Below are 26819 nucleotides of genomic sequence, written 5' to 3' on the forward strand. Positions count from 1 at the left end.
GTGATTAAAATGATTTTAGAGAAATAGAATATGTATTTTTTAAATTAAATTTATTTAAAATTTGGTGAAGTTCCTGGGTATTAAAGCTGGAGATCTTCTCATTTTTTGTCAAAATAATAATGAGAATTCTGTTTGTCAAAAAAAAAAAAAAAAAGTATTTCGGTAGAAGCAAAATCTCTGAAAGAGATTTTGTTGTAGTAGAATTATTCTCCTGTCCAATAAGGGAAGATGCACTAAGAAAAGTAGAAAAAAACTACAAAATTCTTGATTTAATAAAGTTCATTTTTCAATAGCTGCCTTCTTAATGTAGATCCTATGCTACAAATGTGAAGGGCTTCATTTTACCCTTCTGGTGGAGCTTTGTCCCTTACAGCACAGCCTTTTACTCTCTGCCCATGACATTGCTTGTTTTGAAGGTTTGCTGTAAGCACAAAGATCCCATCTACTGTTTTGCTGATGTTGTGTCGGTGTTTTGGCTCTTAAGGAGGATAAATTCAGGTGTAACCAAGAAAATTTAGAGTTCTCCTTGAACAGCTTGGTATCAGTGAAAATCAGCTTTCTAATTTACTGGAGGCACATACTAAGTAAGAGTTATTGATGCATCCTACTAGTCGGGATATATGTTTTATGTATTCTTTTTATATAAACGATCACATCTGTAGCTTGCACTTTTTAGAATAACAGTTGTCCATTCATGAACTATTCCGCTAGTTAATATGGACGGTGTTTTTTGGCATGTATCAATAGTCTTGCTGACTTTGTTCCAGATTGTTCCTATTCTAGAACAATAACCTGAAGTTTCAACTTCCATTACTTTAGTTTTCATACTTGTTGCATCTGATATAGAGCCATATCTTAGTTTTATTCTCTTCTATATACTCAGAACATTCCGAAGGCATCATTACTCAATCATTCATAAAGTGCTATATCTTTCTACTGTTACACATTACCTTTGACAAGACCAGTATAATGGTTTAGACATTGTTGAAGGGAAATTTCCTTTAAGACTGTTTGATAGTTAAAGAAAATTGCTTGTTTGGTTGGTTTTGTTCCAATTATTTAACTCTATGTACTGTATCTGTGAAAATTGTTTTTGTTTTTGTTCCAATTATTATTCAGCTCTACATACCATATCTACTTGGACAAAATATCTGCTAAAAATTCTGCATTATGGCAAAACAAATAAATAATGACTTTTTCTAATTCTGGCTTTCTCACAAATGGAGAAACTCCATTGCACATAATGAAGGCTAAAATATAGGAACAGTATAACAGCACATTAGACCAGAAGGCATCAGATCTGTTCATTCAGAGAAGGGTAGAAAAGGTAGTTCATTTATTCTCTATAATATACATTTTTGACTGAATGCTTGTGCTCTTTAAAGACCCAAAGCTTAAATGACTGAATATGTTCCAAGTAAAATGTGGGGAACTTTGTAACCATGTTGTTATTTTATTATTATTTTTTTTAACTCCATTTAGTTTAGTAACATGAAATATCAGTTATTCCCTAAGGTATTGTGTATTTGTAGATCATAAACTTTTAGCTTAAATTAAACATCACAGCTGGTTGCCTTAATTTAATGCATTATAGCACAAATGTTTCAACAGCTTGACTAAAATGAACCATACTGCAAATTCAGAGGAAGAGCGAAGGTCAATGCACATGGTGCCTAGTGATTTGCAAATTTTCTTTATTTGGATATATTAAATGTATTCTGTGCAACTTTGTTTAGTGGAATGGAATTTGACAGAATAGAACAGATTAGCAAAAGATGTTGAATCAGTTTGGTTTAAAAATAATCTGGTATAATAAGGAAGTCCAAAACAACATAGCTGTCTTGAATTTTCAGAAAGAAATTAAATACTGAATATCTTCTGGATAACCAGGTCTTTTGGATTCTTTCACATATAAAATGAATTTCATGTAATTTATAATCTATATCTGTAATCAGTTTATCCTATTAAACATTTTTTTCTTAAGAACATTTTATTCAGTATGGCTATCTCATCCACATACATGTATAATGAATTTCTTAGTCAAACAAGAGAAACTTAGAGATACCTAGTCTGTAGCTGTATTTCATGTTTACTGAGAAAGTGCATGTTTTCTATTCAAGAAGATCTGCAACTTAAATAGGTTGCTGCTGATTGCTATCTATTTAGTATGAGTGTTCAAAATTCTTAATGATGTAATAGAAAACTTTGACCTCGAATTCCGAATTCTCTGTGTGATGGTTTTATTCGGGTAGGCAGCCAAGCTCCACCTCAGCCACTGTCTCATTCCCCCTCCTCAAGGGGAAAGGGAGAGGAAATACAATGCAAAGGGCTCAAGCGTTTAGATAAAGATGGGGAGATTGCTCAACAATTATCATGACTCAGATAGGGAGACAAAAAAAAATAAAATAAAATTATTGCCTATTACTAACAGGCTAGAGAAATGAGAAATGAAGGAAAGAAACCAAGAACACCTTCCCCCCATCCATCCTCTTCCACCTCCTCCCCCCAAGCGGTGCAAGGGAATGGGGGTTGCGGTCAGTCTATAGCACTTCTCAGTCACTCTCTTTCCCTGCTCCACGTGCGGGTCCCTCCCACGGGATGCCGTGCTTCACAAACTGATCCTGCACAGTCTTCCCACAGGCAGCAGCTCTTCAAGAGCTGCTCCAGTTATGGCTCTGTACCACAGGGTCCATCCATCAGGAGCAATCTGCTCCAACCTAGTCCCCCACGGGCAGCAGCTCCTGCCAGACCCCCTGCTCCTGCATGGGCTCCTCTCCATGGGCTGCAGCTCTGGCCCAGAGTCTGGTCCAGCAGGGGTCCTCCACAGACTGCAGCCTCCCTCAGGGCTCCACCTGGGGCTCCTCCACAGGAATAAGGAAACTTATTCCACAGTGATAGTCCATGGGCTGCAGGGGGACAACCTGCTTCACCATCGTCCTCTCCACAGGCTGCAGGGGAACTTCTGCTCCAGTACCTGGAGTGCCTTCTGCTCTCCTTCTTCACTTTCTTTGGTGTCTTCAAGGCTGTTTCTCACTCCTCTCTCTCTCCCAGCTGCTGTTGTGCAGCTTTTTTTTTTTTTTTTTTTTCCCTTTTCCTTTCTTAAATCTGCTCTCACAGAGCAAACAACATCTCTTTTTGGCCCAGCTCTGGCCACTGGTGGGGCCCTTATCTAATGTGGGGCAGCTTCTGGATTCTTCTCACAGAAGCCACCCCTATGGCCCCCTGCTACCAAAATCTTGCCATATAAACCCACTACACTCTGTAGGTTGTTGTATTGATTTTGGTTTGGTTTGTGGTTTTTCATTTCCATATGCACCCAAAATCCACATAGCTGGTTATTTGTCTGCAACTGTACTTTGTATTCATATCTCTATACAGAACTGAAAAACATGGCCCAGCAGTTTTCACTTACTTGAGCAGTAGGTAATTCAAATTTCTATGTGCTTCAGGAGTTTGATCTGATTTATACCTATGATAATGAGAAGGAATAAACTTTATGAAGTCTTTAGATTGAATAAAAACTTGCAGAAATCTATTGGTTCAGTTTGCTTGCTTATATTGTTTTGTTCTGTTTTGTTTTTGGTTACTACATTGCTTGTCTGAGACAAAAATGGGTGCTGTCATCTGTGTTGCAGATTTTCTGTTTCTTGTAGATGTGTATTCATTCAGATTTTTTAAAATCTTTACCAGACCTCAAGATTTTAATCATGTCTTTTTCATCATATGGTCTTCTGATCGAAGTTGTCAGTGGTCTTCGATTTGTAGTACCTCTACTGATCTGTTGAAATATCACAGTTCATGGAGCAACTCTCTATTACAAAATATCGTCCATACAAATACTGTTGATAATAGCCTTTCTGCTGTTAGCAGATAGTGATATTGGTAGAATATCCTTATATAATCAGTTATTAAGCAATGGCTATATCTGCTCCTTTACCATCTTCCACGGTTGCCTGAATTTCCAGAAACTTAGTCATTCATTTTAGTTTTTATTCCTGTAAAATTAAAACTGCATTTTGCTTTGTTAATTCTGTACTTGATTTCTTTTTACCTATTTCTCTGTCCTTGAAAAACTAAGCGTGGTTTCTGTTTTTCCCCAAATATACACAATCGTATACAGATCTTAAGAAACATTAAAATTAAAACATTACTTAAACATTAAAATGTGATTAGATTATTAACAGTGGGTACTTACGCATAGCAGCAATAATTATTGAGAGACTGAGGCCCTCTGATTATAAAATAAGGCCTTTCTTATTGCAAATGCATGCAAATTTGTCCTTTCACATTAATATTGATGTGGAGTTAGGAACATGATCCTTGAAATACTTTGTCACCTGTGTGAAAATAAGTGTTGCTTTTTCTGTGTTTCACCTGAAAATCCAATGAAGTTGTAGTGATTTCATTTGATAACTTCTGGATTCACGTTATGATACCCAAGATGAAATACGGTGCTAATTCAGTATTGGATTTATCATAAGATTGGCTTTAGCCTTTGTAGATTCATGACTTTCTGCCACAGTAGGAATTAATAATCTAAGGCAGTACTGCGTTAAAACATTTTCTTTCTACCATTTTAATTATGGAGAACTTAATTGAAAGTTACTGTGTTAATAAGAAATAGAAGGTACGTTCATTAACTTAAGTAATTACTTGATTGACTTTGCTATGTAAAAGAAAAGTTATGTATCTGTAATAATATCTGCTAAATATTTACATAAATAAAAATAAACAGACAGTTATGTTCACTGGAATTAGTTTTTTGTTGTTGTTGTTTTTTGTTTTTTTCACAAAGCACCTGTTCTCAAATCTCCATGATACAACTTTCATAATATTTTCAAAAATATTCTTCACTTCCCACAACTAAATTTCTCATATTCATGTTTGTTGTTTTTTTTTTTTTTGAATCCCTCTACTTCTGTGCTAATGCAAGTTTTCATTTAATTTCATTTTACTTGACAAGTTGACAGCAACAATTGTTGCTCATTGGCTTTTGAAAACTTAATTCAGTTGGTGACAGTATGTTTTTGCTGCAAATATGTAAATGTTATTTGAATCTGATGCTATAAAGTACTTAACTTGCGTTTCTCCTCTGTTTTGGTTTAAAGGCATGAATTTATCATAGAGCCAAGTTTTGGAGACTCAGTGTTAGCTTTTTTTATTTATTTTTTTTTTATTTTTTTCTTATTAGGTTTAGGCTTCTAGTTTCTTACTTAGAAAACTGTACGAGTCTTCAAATACAATAAAAATTTTGTTTTCTTACAGAAGTTAATACAAATCACTGGGTACTTACAGCATTTGAAAAATGGGTTGTTTATGGGCTTAGTAACTTATCTCCAGATTTGCATTCTATTAAAAATGTATCAGTAAGTACATTCATAAGAACGTGTCATCTACTCAATGAAATGTTTTAAAAAATTTGGTGCAGCTGTGGCTACTTCAGAAAAATATAGTGCTGGGCATCCCATTCAAGAAAATAGTTTAACTGACAGTACTTCATAAGAAATTATTTTTAATTCTTTAAAAACCCATCTCTTAGTCTGTGCATAAGAAATTTCTGTTAGCCATGGGGAAGTATGATTGAGAACAGCCTTGATTCAGTAATAGGGAAATGGAATCAGGAAAAAAAAAAAAGTTTGTATTTAAAAGTTTGACACCATTATGGGATGAAGTTCAGCAAAACCAATTGCCAGGTCCTGCATTTTGGTCACAGCAACCCCATGCAGCACTACAGGCTTGGGGCAGAGTGGCTGGAAAGCTGTGCAGAGGAAAAGGATCTGGGGGTGTTGGTTGATGCTCGCCTGAACATGAGCCAGCAATTTGCACAGGTGGTCAAGAAGGCCAACAGCATCCTGGCTTGTACCAGGAATGGTGCAGCCAGCAGGAGCAGGGAGGTGATTGTCCCCCTGCACTCAGCTGTGCTGAGGTCACACCTCAATTACTGTGTTCAGCTTTGGGCCCCTCACTGCAAGAAGGACATCAAAGCCCTGGAGCATGCCCAGAGAAGGGCTATGAAGCTGGTGAAGGGCCTGGAGCACAAGGCCTGTGAGGAGCACCGGGGGGAACTGGGGTTGTTTTGTCTGGTGAAGAGGAGACCCTACAATCACCTGAAAGAGAGCTGGGGGTCGGCCTCTTCTCACAGATAACTAGTGATAGGACAAGAGAGAATGTCTTCAAGTTGTGCCAGGGGAGGTTCAGGTTGAATATTAGAAGAAATTTCTTCTCAGAAGGAGTGGTTAGGCTTTGGAATAGGTTGCCCGGGGAGGTGGTGGAGTCAACCATCCCTGGGGGTGTTTAAGGAAAGGGTAGATATGGTGCTTAGGGACATGGTTTAGTGGGCAATATTGGTGGAAGGTGGATGGCTGGACTAGATGATCTTAGAGGTCTTTTCCAACCTTAATGATTTTATGATTCTATATTATGCAGTCTTTGAATTGAGCTGCAAGTTAATCGACCAGATAGATGAATGTCAATTTTAAATCATCACTTCACAGTGAACACTACCATGTTGTTTAAGAAGCTGTGTCCCAAGGCTAACTTTTAAGTTAGAGTATGAGTGGCTGGACAGAATCTTAGCAGAAAGGAATCTGGGGATGCCAGTTGACCATAGGTTCTAAAAGAGTCATCCATGTGCCTTGGCAGACGAATGAACAAACCGTATTTTGGGATATGTTAAACACAGCATAGCCAGGTGGTCAAAAGAGGTGTTTCTCCCTTTGCATTTAGCATTGGTGCGGCCTCACCTTGAATACTGTATGCAGTTTTGGGCTCCACAATATAAACAGGATGCTAAAGTATTTGAAAGCATCTAGAGGAAGGCAACAAAGCTAGTAAATTAGCTGGAAGACAAGTCTTATGAGGAGAGGGTGAGGACACTTGGGTTGTCTAGTCTGGAATAGAGAAGGCTAAGAATTGATCTTATTGCTCACCACAGCTTCCTGAGAAAGGGAAGCAGAGAGGGATGTGCCAGTCTCTTCTTGCTGGTAAATGATGACAGGATGTGCAGAAACAGCACAAAGCTGCACAGAGGATGTTCAGACTGGACATTAGGAAAAATTTCTTTATGGTGAGGGTAGTCAGACACTGGATCAAGCTGCCTAGCAAGATGGTTAACAATCCAAGCCTGTCAGTTTTTGAGAGACATTTCAGTAATGCCCTTAATAATATGCTTTAACTTTTGGTTAGCCCTGAAGTGGTCAGGCACTTGGACTTGGTGATCTGTATAGGTCCCTTCCAGTTGAACTACTCTATTCTGTTCTATTCTTAAAATAAAAAATAAAAATCTGAAAGCAAGGATATCCTATTATCGCTTAGTTTTGCCACTGGGCAAAGCAAGCTGTTACCACTGAGAAGCAAATATTCAGGTGTCTTCTTTTTAGGGGACAGAATTAGAGAGAAATACCTAAATCAAAATATTGTTTATGTGACTAAATTATGGAAATATAATTTCAAAACCTTTAAAGAAAATGTAGGCTGCAAAATAAATCACCCCTGTTGAAATTACTGTAGTGAGGATTGCCTTCATTTCTGCTTGTATTCCTGCTGGCAGTGGTAGTATTTCCAGCGACCTACTTCCTGCATCCTCTCTCCCCACCCCAGTCCTCAAAAGAGAGAGGAATTAATCTTCTGATGAGATTTTATTGCTTTTAATTTAGCCATTGTTTGTGCATGATTCAGATTTTGTTTTCTTTTTTTTAGCCAGACAAAAAATGTATTTCTTCCTGAGCTAAACATGGTGATATGTCCTTGGAATAGCTTGTCTACCCCTTAGAAATTTCCACCTTCCTACCAGAAGTCACTGCTGAAAGGATGGAGACCTTAGAAATAAAGGAAAAAGGTGTATTTTAAATGAATTAATTTTTTATAACACTTTAAGCATTTTTTTTTTTAAAAGTTCCAAGACAAAATATCTGGTAAGAAATATGCTACTGAGAAGCTATTGCCAAGGGAAAGCACAACTTAGACAATTATTTATAAGGTAGTGTTCAATTAAAAAGCAAACTAGATTTAAAAGCAGTGATCTCTATCTGTAATAATGGAAAAATTGTATCACATACAAAATCAGTCTTCCGACAACTTTGTATAATATGAATGAACTCTATTTTATTATTTCTTCTTTGGTACCTGATTTACTGGGACATTGCATGTGAACTAGTGGCTGGCTGGGCCTGATTTTCCACATGTCCCAGAGTAATTTTAAGGCGCATCTGCTAACACATTGGTATGAAAGAGTTTCACAGTACTTTACAAAGTCTAGACAACCAATTTTGTGGAATTACGAATTGCATAAATAATATTATTTGTTCAAATAGACAGGGAGATGTTAATGTTTTTCTATGGATTTTCTACAGATATTTATTATTTATTATTGCAATGAAGTATTCCATTATTTTGGGTTTATGACTGAAATGCAGTGAAATTTCTATTCATTGTTCACATCTGTAAAATAAGTCTAAAAGGGTGATTTTGAAGCATCCTTTCTAGACAAGGAATGAAGTGATAAATTGGATATGCAAACCTAGCAGATTGTAATGTAAACTTGGGGAAATCAGAATTATTGTTCTTTGAAAAGTAGCATCCTGATACTACACTCAGTAACTGTAGGGAACAGAAGTTCAGAGATGGATTAAGTAGCCATCTGTGTAAAGCAGTCAGTTGAAACTGAAGAGCAGACAGAACAGTGAGGAGTATATGAACTATGTGACCTGTACTGCAAGGCAATTTGGTAAGAATCATTGGTACAGAACACTGAATTTCTGGTGACTTCCTTTTTGATCTCCAAAATGAATGAAAATACAAGAGGAAAGGGTGCATGAGAGAAGTACGGTACAGCATGACTCTCCTTCTCCCTTTTGACCTTGAATCTCTTATTATGTCCAATTTAAAGATTCCCCTGGAGAGAGAGAACCAAGCCATGAAATGTGATTCAGAACGTTATTATTATTATTTCTTTTGCTGATATCTTATTACTAAAATTGTGTGTTAAATTAAATACAAAATCCTTGGGCTTTTTGTAGAGTGAAAAGAGATACTTACATTATACCAGATATAATGTAGTTGAGACTTGTGATATTGACTGTTGCATTCACATCAGCTTCTTCTATGTCTCTTTGGACCCTGCAACTAAGTTTTCCAAACTTCTTGCATCTACCAGTAAAAGCACAGTGCAGCAATACATTTTTGTCCTAATTATACACTCAAAATTTCACTCCACTTGTACAGAAGCACTTGAACTGCAGAGTGCATCTCTTGCTGGCTCACCTTAGCTGAGTAATTAGTGACCAATAATAATAATACTTTTTAAAAAGCATCATATGAGAAGGCTGCAAAACTTAAAAAAGGTAGTAATCTTGCAGAGTGCAGCAACGCATATGCAACTGTATTCTCTAACAATGCCTTTGTAGTTAAAAACCGATTTGGACTGGAAGTTCAGGAGTGTTTTTCTCTTTAAGTGGGAGCAACAGGAAAGAAGTAACCCACCGTCAGAGGGAGGAACATTTTCACCTATGTAAATGTATACATATATAAATATGTATATATAATTAGTGATTTTTTCTTAAGAAAATAGTCCTTTCATATTTTCTGGTTCTGTGTGAACTGCTTTGCTGAGTTCAGAGGTGTTCTGGCGGCATAAGAAAGTAGGGTGAAGACTGATAGAGTGTAGTACAGGCTCTATCCTGCTCTGCTGTGAATGTGACCGGGGAGTTCTGTATTCTTGATGATTTTGTGGAGTCCTCGGTACAGAAAAAGAAATAGTTGCAGCTGGGTTGTTGGTTGCAGTGTAGCTGCCTGTAGTTCTGCCAGATGGAAGAGCTCTTGTTCTACATGACTTGGTTTGTTGGAAGTGGTTGGAAGATCAGGCAGAAACTGAGGGGTATCACCTCACCCTCTGGAGGACTGCTGGTCTTGACTTAAAAATCCAGATGCACATTTAGGATATGATATAGTGTATACAGTCAACATGTACAGGCAAATGTATACAGTCAACAAGCTTTTCTGTGGTGGAGAAAACAGGTGTTGCCATCGCTTTGGGAAAACAAACAAACAAATGAAAAAAAAAACATGGTAAAGAGGATTACCAAGATGCTATATGCATCTTGTATTCCCATGTGTCAGGATGTTCTAAGGCTGTGGAAGTTTCAGTTCAAAGGTAATTTTTGTCATTAATTGAGTTCTATTTTTGTTCTTCCTGTGACATCTTTACTACTTGAGTAAGAACCCTGAAGAGGTTACCCAGCCTGGCACTTTGGCAACCAGTTTGTTGTGACTAACTCTGAAACTGAAATTCCTGTAATGAGGAGGGTCCTTGGATTTAAGTCATCATTTAGAAGCTGAAGTTTAAAGGAAAAAGCGAAGTATCTTGCTAACAGAGAAAAATGACAGTTCTTAGTCATTTATACCAGGAAAAGAAAGGTTCACAGAAGGGTACAAAAAAGGAAAGAATAGGTGTACATAGCAGCAGTAGAGAAACAGGTTGTTACTCTACCTGAAGGTCTCACAACTAAACTCTAAAATACTTTTGCACTAGCTTTTGGATGAACTTCAGAGGCTCTTGTTGGTCTCATCTTTCTTCAAGATTAATAAGACACTTGTTTCTTTAGTATGCTGTATAATGTCAGTTATCTACTTTGAGATTTTAAAAATTGAGAGCTGACATATGGAACGTAGTTGAGGGTACAATGTAACAGGTAAAAAAAGAAGATGGTAGGGTTTTTTGATTGTTTGTTCCTTTTTTCTTTTTTTTTTTTCTTTTTAAAGTGTTTCTCGTGTCTTAAAAATTCTAACCAGTGCTTAGTCCCTGGACAATGCTGTGCGGTTGCTAAATATTTGTAACTAAAGATCAAACCATCCAATGAGCTAACAGATACTGTTTTGTTTTGGTGGAAGCATTTTAAAATGTGACATCATTGTGCCTTGGTAACATCAGCCATGGGCTCTAACATTCGCTTAGTGCCTTTCTTGTACACTCTCCATTAATTTTGGTTACTGAAGTTTACTTCCCATCTACACCCTGTCACTTAGTCATATAAATCATAGAATCATTCAGGTTGAAAAAGACCTATAGATTATGTTACCCTTCTCTGCCACATTGGTCTTTGTTGATTTTTTTAAATATTTCTTTAAGTATTTCTGATTTAAACTCTGGATCCTGAATCTTCAAAGTACAGTCAGGTTTGGATTTTTGGATTTACATGTGAAAAATGTACACAAGGCTTATTTTTCAAAGTGGATACCACTATGAAACTATCTGTATGATACCCAGTTTGAAAATACATACTATTGTTAGACCACATGGGCAAATATTACTGTAATGTGTAATCACAGAGAACACTTATTTTGTTTGAGCTTGTTTTAGTTATCTATAAAGTTCTCCCTAGGATGTTCCATTTTTATTTCGTTCTTAGCTCCTAATACTACAAGCTTCACTGAAGAAAGGGGGAAAAACCTACACAAAGTATTTTTCTCTTATTAAGAAATGAGAAGTAACGAGCAAAAGTAAACACAACCAGTTTTCTTGTTGTTCGAAAACTGTATGTGCCTGGGAGGTTGATACTACTGTTCTGTGAAGTGGAGTGGGCTTGTTTTATTCTTTAGGATATGAAGTTAGAAAAGCTGTGCAAGCCCTTCAGTCTGTCTCCAGTGGTGGCCAAAAGCAGCTGTTTAGAGAAAAGCTGGCACCGTGAAAGCATGTGATATTTTCCTCAATGATCTTTGCAGTCTATCACTTTGCAGCTCAAGGGATGTCCTGAACCTCTTGTTGCCTGTTTATTCCATAACCCTTCAAAGTCCTCTACTGCTCATTTATACAATCCCCCCTCAAACTTGTGAAATTTTGGGGTGCTAGTAGCTTTATGCCTTCATTTTCTACTTCAGCCATTCATTACATCTTCTAATATGCCAACAGTTTGAAATCCCTTGTTTACAGCTAAAGATCAGAGGAAGGCCCTGGTCTTTAGCCAACAGATAGAATTCCAAATCTTCTCTTCTGTATCTTCACAAGATACTGTTATAGCATTTGTTATCTGTTGAGAAATGAGGCATCTTCCTAGGAAATGCTGACTTGTCTAAAGGCAGTGTTTGCAAACAAACTCTTTTTTGATGGTAGGCATGCATTATGACCTAAGACAGCAGTGGGACAGGAGTGAGGAACACTAAAAAAATTAGCGAAACAGTTTTATCAACAATGGTGTACCAACAAGCTGATTATGAGCCAATAAAGAGGTTTATTTGGCACAATGAATTTATATTATGGTATAAACTGACTATTACTGTTTTTAAAGTGCCATAGGTTTTCCTTCATCTCTTTTTCACTTCTCATTTTCTGAGGCAAAATTAGAATTTATTTTGCTTTTGCCTGAAAAGCTATATAAAATTGTATCAGGGTGTCTCTTCAGAATTGTGTAATGGAATTGTGCTTTTATGAATAGATCATAATTTGGGTTGTTATATCTCCTCTTTGAGCATTTTTATGTTGCAGCTGCTTATGGTCATGATTCTAAGTTGTCTTTGTGGTCCCATTACAGCAGTAATCTGGGGACCATTGCAACGTGTTTTGCTGATGATATATATCAGTATGAAATGGAGTTCTAGTCACTGTTTCCTTAAGTTACATTTTTAAAAGGAAGAAAAAAAAGAGAAATCTTGTTTCAATGCTCTTTCCTCAATATCTTATTCTTTACTATTTTGTAAGTATTATAAACGTTTCAGATTCTTGATGCTATTGCTTCTTTGTGCATGTTCATCACAACAAAAACTAGATTGTAACGGCTGCTTTCTATGTACAGTATAAGAATTCTTAGTATCTTTTGTAGAGGCTTGGAAAAGAAAAAAAAATGGTGATGAAAATATTTTGCTATGGCTTTCATTACTTTCATCAACTGAAATCAAAACTTTGGTGCTGTAAATGCACAGCTTGGTTCCAATATGACAATAATTTGCTGTAGAATTCTTAAGTCTTAAAATTTCATGAAGTCAAACTCCAATCACTGGTAAAGTTTCTGAATGAATTAAAGAAATGTTTGGGAAAAAAGCAGACTTGACACGTTCCTCTTACATCTTGTTCTGTAATATTGCTATGTCAAAGTCTGACAAGTATTATAGAAAATACACAGGCTGCTTTGGAATGCTTTTGTATTGTAAAAATGAAAACTGAAATCTTTTTGCCTGATCAAATCTATTGTGCTTTGGCAGAATAGCAAAAAGCTGCTGAGCATTGTTTTTGGGCCTTGGATAGATGTGGGAAAAAAGTATTTGGAAAAATGGGATAATGCATATTAAAGTATGTTGGTTTTGTTTGATCAATTTAAATATGTTACTTTGCCTTTAATTTTCTGTGCCTCAGTTAAGGTGAACAGATGAGAGCGTAGGGCATGAGTGATGAACCTAAATTCACAATAAAAAGCGTCTATCTTAATAACATTCCAGTGTTAATTGCTGGCAAAATCCATGCTGTGGCTTCACCTGACAGCAGGTTCACACAGAGTGAAAGTGTCTTTTGGTACTTGCTTATGCAAATAATTGACTGAAAACAAACAAACAAACAACAACAACAAAAAAAAACCTTTGCAGTGCATCTGTGAGCCTGCTTTTAGTGACTTTTCCAGTAAAAGTAACAATACTTATAGCTCTCTAGCTCAGCAACTGTGTCTTCTGGGTGCACATCTGGCTGACCTTGCAGAAAGCCTGATTCTCATGATGAAGCCCCTTGCTGACTTTAGGTCCTTCACATCTGTCTAGTAATTAAACTTAGAGAAAGTTTATTTCTTTAGCACCTCTGTTGCTTAGACAAGTTGGTATTGATCACTGTAATCAAAAATTGTTATTGAGGATGGCAGGCAGTGTGATCACTTCTAGTGCATGCGTAATAGTCTGCATATGAGTGCAGGACAAAATCATGTCACATATCAGCAGTGAAGCTAAGCTCTGTGCAAACTATTTGCTGAGATAAAATATCGAGTAATTGATATAGTGGCACAGAGGAAACAACTCAAAAACAGGCAGCTGTGGGTTGTTTTCAGTATTGCTGGATATATTTCTCGTGATATACAGGTCATACATTTTTCAAATAAATTAATAAAACCAAGGTCTTATTTATTGGAAAGATTAGTATATGTTCTTCTTGATTTCCATGGTGGCAGTAAAAATTTTATTTTTATGATATTTTTTTTTTTCTGTTTTGACCAACAGTGGTCAAAATCTGCCCTGTGTAAAAGTCACTGGAACTAATTGAGTATGATGCTTTGATATGTTTATAGTATACACTGTTAATGCTGCAGTCTTGAATCTCTTTACTCAGGACAGCAATCTGTAAAATTGCTGTAAACACTTAGCTGTGTGAGGTTTAATTAATGCTAGAAGCCTTCGATATACATTAGTTGCAATTTGTAATGTGCTGAGTTACTGATTTCTGCACTCTGACTAATACACGTGCCATTAAATCTATGCACTAAGTGACTGGCACTGATATTAATTTCCGAAAGAAACAGGAAACACCAGAAATGTTTGATGAGCAACATACTGAAATATCTCCACTTAGAGGTCTAACGGACAAAGTGCATAAAAGTATTTAACATTGTAAGGAAGAAAAACATGAAGAAAAGTAAATGAGTACTTTGATAATTTAAAAAGTTAATAAAATATCTTCCCTAAGTAGTACTTCATATTAAATGTGTTGCAGTTATTGCTACAGAATTTTCATACTGATGTTTGTTCGTATTGTTCTTGTTTAACAACTGAGTTTTCTTTCAATGCCTTCTGCTGGTAACCAAAAAGAAAAAATCAACAGGCTCTGAAATTCTATTCTTGTACCCATGCAGAACTTATCTTTAAGTTTATATCTTTATGTAAGGTTTAGGATACTATTTTGCTAACATGCAAATTTCTAAAACTCTTGAACGCCAATTTGTTTGCTTTACAAGCAATGTAATTATTGTTGGCTCATTTTTAATATTTTCCACTTTACATGCTTGTTTCATTTCCAGCTAGTAAACTTAGGACAAGGGTACCTTAAATGAGGTAAAACCATATTAGACTTGATGATCAAGTGCTTTACAACTGATACAATGAATGGCTGTGTGAAAGAACAGTAACCAATTTCACATCTTCTGTGGTGGTTATTTAACTCTATGCAGTTAAGTGAGATCTGTAATATCACTGCCCTGTGATGCCCATTTAGAAATATGTTGAAATATTATCACTCAGATGTTTGCATCCAAATGATCATTGAAACTGAATGTGATTTCGAGCTTCACCCTAACCTTGCATGTTACTGAATAATGTTCACTGTCATGGACTTCTAGAAGATAACTGAACATAAAATTCATATCTAATACAAATGTTTTGAAGCCTTATGGCATGAGGAAGACTGATTTTGTGCATGGGACATAAGACTTGGAGCATGGAGCTATAAATCACTCCATAACTCTGCAGATGCTTTTACACATGACCTTGAAAAAGTATTGACTATTTTTCTTTAAATATGTGTAGGAAGATCAAGTCAATAGTGCTAGATGGATGCTTAATATTTGTTTTGGTTTACTGCTCTAAGGTCTAATGTCCCTGTATCATGATTTTTGATTTATAAAACTTGAGATTATGTTGTCTCCTTAGCTTGTTTGTTGAATGTGTTTTGGGACAAAACTTTCTCTCAGTGGTACTAGTGGTGGTGTAGCTATGACAGTCTAAAGACATGTGGGCTGACAGAGAACTCATTCTTTATTAGATGAGCTGATATAGGACATGGGATATCTTCCCAGACATCTGGATGGAACTGTAAAACAAAATGAGACTAACAACATTTATAAAAAAGTTCAAAACTTTACTTGCAGAGTTGATTTCTGCATGAATGGCTATGCTTGATATATCCACTTTTTAGAGGTTTTTAACTGCATTACTGCTTGTTCTTTTTTTTTTCCCTTCCAATAGTTGTCTCAGTTTTTGTTAAAGACTGGCATCACTTGTTGAAGCATCTTATTCATAGAATGTGACCATATAAATTTTTCATTATATTAAATTATATAAAGCATGCATGGACATGTTTGGGCCATATATGAATGTGTGATTTGTAATTATTTTTTTTTTTTTAATTACTTTTAGAGACATGATGACTGGAATAAGTTCTAATACTTCAAGGGTTGTGTGTGCATGAACTTAGCAGTACTGATTTCTTTTGGGAAATGTAAGCAATGATAATATAAGTAATTGCAATACAACTTTACTGAATGAGAGAATAGTTGTAATACACAATAATTAGATATTGCTTTAAAATATAAATTACAAATTGTAATAACACCTAGAAATTGAGTCATTTACTTTATGATGATGCAACTGAGGAAATAGAAAACAATTGATCAAGATGCATTTTTTGGTGTAAGAAAAAAATAAAAATCCCCTGTTAAGAATGGCAATGCTATTTTTTTTTAACATTGCACAAACAAATAATCTGTCAGTATATGTAATGCTGTATCTTAAAGCATCTTCAAAAGATGCTTTAAAAATATAAAGTTAAAAGCTCAGTGTTTGCAAAATACTTACCCTGAAATTCTGTGGTAGTCTCATGTCTCTGCAAACATTTGCTTTTAATTTTGTAATATATATATAGAAATGATAAGGGTAATAATGTTTAGGACACAGAGTGGTCCAGTTAAAGAAATGGGAGTTGGAAGATTCAGATTTTTAAATTCTAGTTCTGTCCCTGGCATTCATCAGCTCAGTGGCATAATGTGTTCACAGTTTGTTTGTTTGTTTTTGATTGATTGTTTTCTGGTTTTGGTGGATTGGTTCTGGTTTTTGATAGCCTGTGCTCTCAATGTGTGAAGTCCTGATTTTTTGGTAAGGTTGTGCAGCACTCAGCAATACAAAGATGATTTTTTGCTTTTAGAGATTGGAGATAGAAAGCTTAAGAAAATACTTGGATTATGAGGTTTTCAAAACCTTTTAAAAAAAAAAAAAAAAACAAACAAAAAAACCATCAATAATAACCCTCTCCAGCTAGGATCTAGTAAACCTTTCCATTACTGTAAGACTAGCTAGCATGACTATAGCGAAGCCTATAACTATATTAAGATTTTCCTAAATATTGTTATCTTTTAAAAATATAGTTACTTCATAATAACTCTTTGAAAGTGTTTTGTTTGTTTGTTTGTTTGTTTGTTTTTGGTCTCAGACTTTTCACTAATTATTAAAGCAGTTCAAACTACCTGGAGACTGACTTGTCTTAGTGTTTCTTGATTCACACCTGGACACTATGTTTTGAAAGTTAAATGGAGATGAAATTTCATTCCAGAAAATGTACTTAACACATACATAGGACTTTGCATTTGTGTTTTACTAATAAAATAAAATAACCCAAAATAAAAATATGTTACAGTAACTGAAAAACTATTTTGGTTTGTCTAAGTGTCCTGTGTGAAAAATAATGTGTGTGAAAACTATGAAACATTCATTGAAATTCCATGTTCCTTTGGTCTTTATCATTTTTTGTTGATTTGACAATACTATAAGACACCATGAAAACTCTATTTCTGCATGCTGGTATGCATTCCTACCAAGTTCTCCCTCTTTTTTTCTCCTGGATGATGAGCTCGTGCCCTTGTGGATGATTGTACCCGTCCACCGCTGTAACTGTAGAATAATGCTTCTATTTTTATTGTTGTTTTTCAGCACCTTAGTTCAATTGGTCTCTCCAAATGTTGTCTTTGTGTAGACTATTTGACCACACTTCCTCTAAACACTTTTTTTTTGACTGTGCTTGAAAGACTGATGGGCTTCACAGAGCACTTTCAAGCGTGATGTGATTCATCTGTACCTTGGCTGATCACTAGAACAATGCTTTGTTTGTTATATTTTATTCCAAACTTGAGACTCGAGCCCAAAGGGACTGAGTTTCTGTGGAAATAGCTATCATATAGTCAGTTCTGTTGCTTATTGTAGTTTGTAAATTAAACAGAATAGATGTTGGAAGAGCAGGTTTTTTTGTGCTGCTTGTTTGCTCTCACTGCCTTCCTGCTGCTGTTGATTAAGTTTAATCTCACAGCACATCAGAATTAACAGGCTGTGCATTTTGTAAGTCTTTTGAAGAAAGCTTTTGTCCCCAGGTTCCCTGACAAACATAAGTTGTTATTCGCAGTGGGGTAAATGCCTGAAGCAAGGGAAGCAATTGCATGTAAATTGTAAATCTGACTGCAATGCCGATGCATTGGCTGTATGCTGAGAGTAAACCCAAATGAAACATATTTGTCTTCATAAAGCAGTAAAATAATCTGTACAGGCTATAAGAGAAAGAGGTTGAGTCATCTGAGGATGAAGTGATTTGAATTCAAAATGGTTAATTGTGGACTTTTATATATAAAATATTCTTTTAATCTGGGTGACAACAAAGGTGCAGCAGCTTTTAGAAAAAATATATTTGGTAAAAGAAGTTATTTAGTATGTTACCAACTGGACAAAATAGTTTACTTAGTGATGAAAGCCACAGCTATATGGATTAACAAACTTCTAATTCATCTAAAACAGGCAGTATGGTAAATTGTGGTCTGTTCAACGTAAATTTTATTTTGGAATTTGCAATTAAGCAAAACGCCACAAGTGGTCACCATGCTTTCACTGATACGGAATTGGATATGAGAATTTTAACCCAGTCGCAATCAAAGCTATGAAAATTGTTTTAGCATTTTTCTTCTTGGAGGAGAAATGTAGTAAAAAGCTAGTAATGTTTTGAGATGTATTAGCCTATACTGACTCTCTAAATATAAATATTCTGCTAGCAATTCACTCTACTCTTTCTCAAGTACCTGTCTTGCAGTTGTGAAGGCTAAGCACATCTTTTAGTCTGGAAGTTCCCATTCCAAACAATTGAAGTAGCCTGCAAATGCTGCTTTTCAGTATCCCAGCTGACATTCCACTTTTGTTCGTGTTTGGAATGCAAATTTGGCTGTGAAACTTTCACCGTTAGAAAAAAAAAAAAAAAAAAAAAAAAAAAAAGGAAAAAAAAAAGGTTTTGTTTCAGTATTAATTTAAGATGAACAAATTTAAACCATCAATATTCACGTATTTACTCTTAATTAAGGGATATTGGCTAAACAACTGGAGGGGGGAGGGGTCAGTGGTTCAAACAATGCAGAATATTTGTAACTCCATGTGGATTTGTTGGGAATGTAGCTTTAAACTGGACCTGGGTAGTTTCTGTGTGGATGTAACATTTAAAGTACAGTTTGATGCAGATATTCCTCTGCTGTGGAATATTGACAATAAAACATTAGCAATAAGAGTAGTTCTGTTAGTGCTTTATGCTACTTCACTTATATTGTAGCATGCAGGTTAAAATAGATAGATAGATAAAAAGAAATCAAAACCCAAACTGTAACAATAAAAAATGTAGTTCTTGTACTGTGGAAGGCAATTCTGGTATGTACAAATGTTAAAAGGATTTGACAGGCTTTGGTGTGTGCACTTTTTACAATTTGAGGCATTGCTACTTCTAATGTCTATCATGTCATATTAGGAGGAAGTACTTTGTGAACTGATAGTTCAATTCACAATCATGTTAGTAGAGAAGTGAGGTAAGTAAGAGATGTCTGATGATATATGTGTCATCACGTCAGGAAAACTCTTGCTGGCATGTGTCAGAAAAACTCCTGCTGGTCCTGTCTGCAGAACTTTTAATGTTGGTGCTGAGGTTTGTTTTGGGTAGGCCTTAGTTGTATTCTTTTCTATTTTTCTTCCAGTAGTGATAGCAAAGCAGGGTAATGAGTCCAAAAATTCTCAAGGTAGCTTTTGCTGACACGTTGTAAATCATGCACATTTAGGGGATATATAAATCTTGAGAATCACACTGGGTGACTTTGTTTTCCTTGTCTGTTTCTAATGCAAATGACTGTCTTTACCATCATTCTGACTGCAGTAGTCTCCCTTATTTGTTGTCTTTCTGGAACTAAACTTGTTTTGGTCAACACTTTGGCACCTTATTACAAATTCAAGGAATACTGCTGTTTTGTCTCTCTCTTTACTTACATCTGTTTGTCTTACTTCTTTATTTATTTTTTTTACATAGAATCTTTTTACATGCTTGTGATCAGCTGGTGCCTCCTATCTTCCTATTACAGCACCTCTCAGGAACTTACTGTGAACATAAAATAAGTATACAAGCACAAACTCATGAGAGGGCATTTTTATGATCAATGCTGATGGCGGTGTTGTGGAGTTGCTATGTGTCTTCAAAACTTCCAACAGTTCTTCTTGCCTATTTTAATTAGTTAGGATGAACCCAGTGAAGGAGAATTTTTGTGCTGTTAGTCCTGCCACCATACAAGTGTACTCTTAATGCTATATATGTTAATAAGAAGGAAAGACAACATGCAGAATGGTTAAGAAAAACTGTTCATTTATGCTCTATTTAAAAAATGCACCTACATGTAGTTTGTAGACAAGATCTTAAAAATCTGAAAGAATCTCAAAAACAAATTATTAAGTCCCTTTTTGGTCTTCACAGAGGTTTCTTTCACTGGACCACTACGAAACACAGTGCAGTGAAGTGTTTGGTCTGAGTTTTACTCATTTATTTATTTATTTTTGAAGAGTTGAGATGCTAGAGACAGGACTGTTTTGATGTTGTCTTCCTGATATTTACAAGCTTTGGGTGAAAATTCACTCAATTTAGTGGTGTGTATCTTGCCTTGAAATTAACAACATTTGACTTTTAAAATAAATAGGTACTTTTGAAAAACAACACATAGTAGCTGAAAAAAAGTTTCTATATCTTTATTGAAGTAAAACCTGAGTGTCATTCAACTCAAGATTCATTTAGCCTGAATTTCAATTTACATAAATTTAGTTTTACTAATATTACAGGCACAACAGCATATGAAAATATATTTTTTGTAAATCTCGAGGAATTTGCATATAAGATAAGTATTTTTTTAATGGGTGTAGCTAAAAAATAAAACTGATCTGGTAGATAAGAAAATATAAATCAGTGCACTAAAGGACTTTTAGCATTCTGTGTTCATGAAACCTTACCCTCCTGTGTGCCTTTTCTTACCTTATTCTATGTATTTACAACTTTTTCGTTGTATAATTTCCTTGAGAAAACAAAAAACAAACTACAGTTTCTTCCTCCAGTCTTAAACTCCAGACTTCCTCCAGTCTTAACCTCTTTAAGGAGCTCTTCCACATTGGTGAGCACCAGGCCCAGTAATGCTTCTCCTCTGGTATGTTTGTCTAACACCTGGAAGAGGAAGTTATTATCAGAGGACTCCAGGAGTCTCCTGGATTGCTTACTGCCTGCCACGTGGCTTTCCTAACAAATATCCAGGTGGTTGAAATCTCCCAGGAGGATGAGAGCCTGTGAGCGAGAAGCTTCTTGTAGTTGGAGCAGCTCCCACTGATCATGTGGCCTGTAGCAGACCCCAACCACAAGACATCTTTTGTTGGTCCAGTCCTTAATTTTTACCCACAGGCTCTCAACCAACTCTTGGCTGTTTTCTCAGGGATGGCTCTTCACAATCTGACAATTTCTTCTTCGTCCACATCCTTCCTGTGGATGAAGCTCTTCTCTAGAGTTGGACTTTCCTGTCTATTTAAGAGGAAGACACGTTGATGTAGGAAATACTAGTAAGGAAATAAACCTTACAGTCAGAATAGTGTCCTAGTAAAATTCATATCTGAACAGCTGGCTGTGCATGAGTTTTGTACTTATTTGATAGCTGCAAAGCTCAGTGAGCAAAAAGATGACTAACCTGTGATATGTTATTTTGTTTTACAGGAAAAGGCTCAGTGTTTGCAGAAGGCTTTTGTTTCTCAAGCAGATAAATCCACGCAGACAGAACTTGTAGGCCATGATGTAAGTAGCTGTATTGAGCAGTCCTTTTTCTTTTTCATCTTTATGGGTTTTCACAGTTCTATCAGCCTGTTTGCTTCTGCTGCTGTTGTGTCTGTGCACTGATTTAATGAGATTTACTGGAACACCATTCATCCTTTGCTCTTAAATGATTTTTAAATGGCTTCTGCAACATGAGAAGATAATTGCAGCTACCTGCCAGCATACCGATACCCTATTAATTTTATGCTTTACAAACAGCTCAGAATTAGCTTAAATGAATGCAGAGGATATGTATTAATGGATTGTAATTTTTTCAGTGTCAACAGTCATTTACACACTTATTAACAAATTAATTAGGTTATTATGTTTATAATCACCATATGGTATCCAAACAAAATTTGAATTTTGGAAGATAATGGAAGAGGTCTAATAATGACAAGTATTGTTAAAGTTATATTTCTTGAAGAGCGTTACTCAAAATTTCTGCTGGAAAGTGAAATGATACTTTTTACCCCCATGGAAGACCATAAGAACATTTTGTCAACTTTTTTTTTTTTTAATGTTATCTTTTATTTTTTGGGAGATCAGTTGAATATATGTGAGAAATTTACTTGTTCTTTATTCATAAATAATGTGTGATTAAAAATGCCAGAATGTTGTATATTGACAGTTCTTTTGTTCTATCATTTGAGTAGAATCTAACAGTACTTCTCACCAAAGACTGTTCTGCAAACTAAGGCTGTGTTTCTGCACTGATGTATACCAACATGCTGCTTCCAGTTTATAAAAGAAACACTGGAATCAAAGCAGGTTTTGAAACCTTTCTTTCAGCATGTTTTTTTTTTTTTATCAGTGGGGCATTAAAGTTTTTGTCTTCCAAGTCTTCAGATAATCTTGTGAAGATAAAAAAAAAAAAAAAAAAGTAAGATTTTCACATTTTAATCAGAAATGTTATTGAAGCCAAGTGTGCTTTTCTTTTTTTTTGTAGTATGCTTTTCTCTTTTTTTTGTTTATTTTTTTTTAAGTTGATTCAAACAAGGAGTGTGATCTATTATTATTATGGTAAGTAAAATAGTTTGCACAAAAATGTTTACTAATAATTACTATTTTTGTGTATATTACTTTTAACACTTGTGGGCTTTTTGTTTTCTTTCTTCTAAGTATTTTTTCATGTAGGGCACATGTCAATATTTTATTAAATGTACCTACCTCCACTGATTTCTTGTGCATAGGTTGCAAAACATGAGCCTGTGTATTCTGTTGCATTCGTGTATTCTGCTGTATTCATCTGTGAAATAGCAACAGTGTCGTTTGGCCATACTGAAACTGTGAGGTGTATCTACTGATGGTGAAAATCCCATAATATTCAGAAATACCTTTAAAACTGTTAATGGTATAATTCTGTACCTCTTTCTGCTGGGGCTAATTATCCTTAATAGCTACTGTACTAACAAGAGCTCAGATGTTAAGTAAAAGTCTTCGACTACAAATGACAGTGACCAATTTCTAGGATATATATATATATATATATATATATATATATATATATATATGTATATATTTAACAGTTATGATTTATGCATTTGGTTGTTATCCCTACCCTGCCCTAAACCATGTGGTATATGCTGCAGTGATTAATGCTGTTAACTGAGTTTTTCTTCTTTTTCCAGTAATTTATTTTTTTTTCCTATGGAGGGGGGGGATTTTTTCTGTTGGTAGTGGGTTGCTGATTGTGTGGTAAAATTAGATGCCCCACCCTCCCCCAGACAGATACAGTTTTCTAGATGAGGTCTGAGTATTGAAGATAACAACAATAACAATACAAATCCTTTTCTTTATCAGTATTGTCTTAAACAGTAGTGAAACATTTTTCAACCTTCCCTGGTAAATTGTCTCTGTCATGTCATGGCTGAAATCGTATGTTTTCTTATATAGTACACAGGAACAGAAGAACAAAAGGATATGTGGAATATTTTTGTATTAACACATACATGTCTTGTAGAGAACACTTGCAGAAATTGTGTTATTGGGAATAGATTACAGAGAAAGTTGAACTGGTCTACAGGAATGAGTCATGCTTACTATGACCATCATTAAGGGAATTCAAGCCATGCAAGAATGAAGAAGAATGTACAAATAAATAATTTTAACACTTTTCATAATACTAGTGTTATAAACTTTTGCTTATTCATTTGTTAGATCATGCAGCTTTCCTTCAAAGGTTGTTTATTACAGGTAATTAGTTCAGCTGTGTTTACATTATAGCCAAGTGGCAATTGCATTGGTATTCTTTGCTTGTATAAGAAATTTTCAAAACCAAAACGTAACCCTGGCAAGTGGTATCCGTACATCATTTTATCTAGGATTTTGTACGTGTAACTACAAGAGTACCGTGCTAATGTGAAATTAGATTAAATAGTCAAATGCAAAAGAGAATGCAAGAGAGAATCTTCAGCACATTGGTCACACATTCTGAGCACAGCATACATTGAATACTAAAGATATGTAGTTCAACAGGTAAGCAGAAAAAATAAGTTAATTCCCTCATCACTACAGATTCGCTACTGTAAAGCAAAACAAGCAATCAAAAAAGTCAAATATTTTAACCCTTAATACAACTTCAAAAACGAGTGATAGATAAACGTGTTATCAATAATAGCATTATTTCACTGATGTTGTAAACACAGAATATACTTCAGACTGTAGTATTTCTGAAATCCTTAAGTTAGTGTTTAACATTTGCTTAACCACTGTGCTACTTGACTACATTGAAAGTAAAATATCAAGCTAGCTGCCATGTGTATCGTGGAAAGACATGAGAAAATAATCCAGGTTTCATAGAAAGCTAATTGCTTTCTAGTGCAGAATGACAAGGAATTTCTATGTAAGTAGTCCTAAAATTAATATTTCTTAAAGTATGTGAACTAAGAATCATTTAAAACTTTTTGGAAGTCTTGCAGAAAGAGCCATGTGCACAACAGATTAATGTGGGAGACTGCAAAATGATGAAGTTTCTTAAGTAATTATAACAAATAATTTCTTACATGCCAATCAAGTTTACAACTAACATTGTGACTGATTACAATATCATGTGAACTGATAGAATTCTAGTAATGGAGCTAAAGAAATAGTCCTAAGTTTCATGCTGGCATCGCATAAGCACGCAAGCATGTGCTGTTGCAAATGAGTTTTCTTTAAAATGTGTCCTGAAAGCAGAATCAAACAACCATAGTACAGTTCTCTATTTCAGTCAAAAAAAGAATTCCAGCTCATTATCAGTCTATCAGGTTTTGGATGAAAATTATTTGTCCTTAATTTTGATATACCTAGATAAGAAGTTTCTAGGGGTTGGCATGATTTCTAAAGTGCCTTTTCTATGTTTTCTTTATTGCTGATATTACAGATTTCACAACCCTGAACTGCTGTTCTGTGCTTTCTCTCTCATGCTGAAACAGATATAAGCAGGTTTTAGACTGGTTCTTAACTTGTTCCCCATTTATTGAGTACCCATTCCAGCTTAGTGATCACCTGACATTTTGTCTTGTGCTTCTAGAGTCTCAGACAACAAACTTGCATGTTATTGCTACCAGTCTGCTTACTATTTGATTTGCATATGTTTACAGCAGTGCTGGCTGATACGCAAGCAGAGACTAACTCCAAAACCCTGTACTGCCATGCAAAATTAAAATTAATAGGTGTCCATACTAATACATTTTCAGGGTATTTGTCTTGTAGCTTGTTCTACTTCACCTTGGACACTATTTCCCTCTCAAAACGTGTGGACCTCTCTCTACAGAACCGCTTTGTTTCACTAGGAGGGGGTGGAAGATATAGATCTGGATGCTGTAACTTCCCCTCCACCTCCTACCAATCCTGCTTGTCTTCTCTGGCTGCCAGGCTTTATGAATACTGTGAGGAACTACAATGCATTATGTTTTTTCCTTTAGGAAGGGAAGAGAATACTAATGTACTTAAATCTTCTAGTTTAATCCAAATATATCTAAATATGTATATACAGTCCACAGTATCATATAGTTTGTTACAGTGTGAAATGGATTTCATTATCCCACCTAAACCAGAAAATCATCCTGCTTCTACTTTTTTCTTTTTTCTTTTAGCCTGGGAAACTGATGTCCACCTGCTATTGTATGTTACTACTACCTTTTCTCTACTTATTTCTTATTTTATCTCTTGGGGTTTGTTTTCTAAATTATATGGTGAGATAATGCAAAATCATGCCTAATATACCTCTAACACAATTCTTCAAAAAGTAAGTTCACTTGGAAATCAAATCTGTGGTTAAGCATTTCGGTCTTTGCTTTTCTTGTACTCCTGCGTACCTAACCAAAAATGGATATCCAAGTTGTTCTTAGAGTGCATATTCATTTCCCACAACTTCCTCCATCAGTCATTTTCTTGTCTTCTCATTTCATTTCCCCATTTTATGTACATCATTTCAAAACTTCTAGGCACAATGTGTTCCAGGCTGTCCTAGTCCTGCAAATTATTTCAAACTTTCCGTCCGGTGATTGCAAAATATTTTGCTGAAACTTTTTTGTTGTTGTTGTTCTTAATGATTGCTTCCCACCAAACCTTTCCAAACATTTTGCTTAACCATCAAAGCCTAGGTTATTTGCCCTGTGAGTTTTGATAAAGGTAGTTACATTTATTAGTTTAAAAGTAAACTGGGTTTTGGGACAGAAACTGTGACTTGCAGTGTGGAAATCAGAGAGGCTTCCACTAACTAGTTTACTTTGCATTCTGTGGTGTTGCTCAGTAAGTGCAAATGCTCTTCAGTTGTTATTTTTGAATTCAACTTGCTTTCAGTACAAATAAAATCAGTTGTAATATCTGTAGTAAAATGTGGCTTGATATGGTAGTGGAGTCTCCTCGTAGACAAAAATTAGAATAATACTGTAGTGTCTGCATCTTTTAAAACATAGTCTTTCTGTAATAAGTGTAATAAGATATAAGATATTTTTACTTTTCCATCTTCCTACTT

The 26819-nt window shown here is 35.3% G+C and overlaps 1 protein-coding gene across 6 annotated transcripts in view; it reads left to right on the forward strand.

The window, feature by feature from the left end:
• The window catches only part of CCSER1 (coiled-coil serine rich protein 1), a 664709-nt gene that overhangs the window by 417311 nt on the left and 220579 nt on the right, over positions 1–26819 (forward strand). For 5 of the 6 annotated variants that reach the window (XM_068681709.1, XM_068681707.1, XM_068681710.1 and 2 more), the window contains one exon: positions 21761–21838. In XM_068681709.1, the coding sequence (XP_068537810.1) occupies positions 21761–21838 (78 nt within the window). Of the gene's footprint in view, positions 1–21760; positions 21839–23049; positions 23305–26819 lie in introns of those variants that run through there. The other variant, XM_068681711.1, reaches the window with a different exon arrangement.

This window comes from Anas acuta, chromosome 4, assembly GCF_963932015.1.
Source record: "Anas acuta chromosome 4, bAnaAcu1.1, whole genome shotgun sequence".
Taxonomy (NCBI): Eukaryota; Metazoa; Chordata; class Aves; order Anseriformes; family Anatidae; genus Anas; species Anas acuta.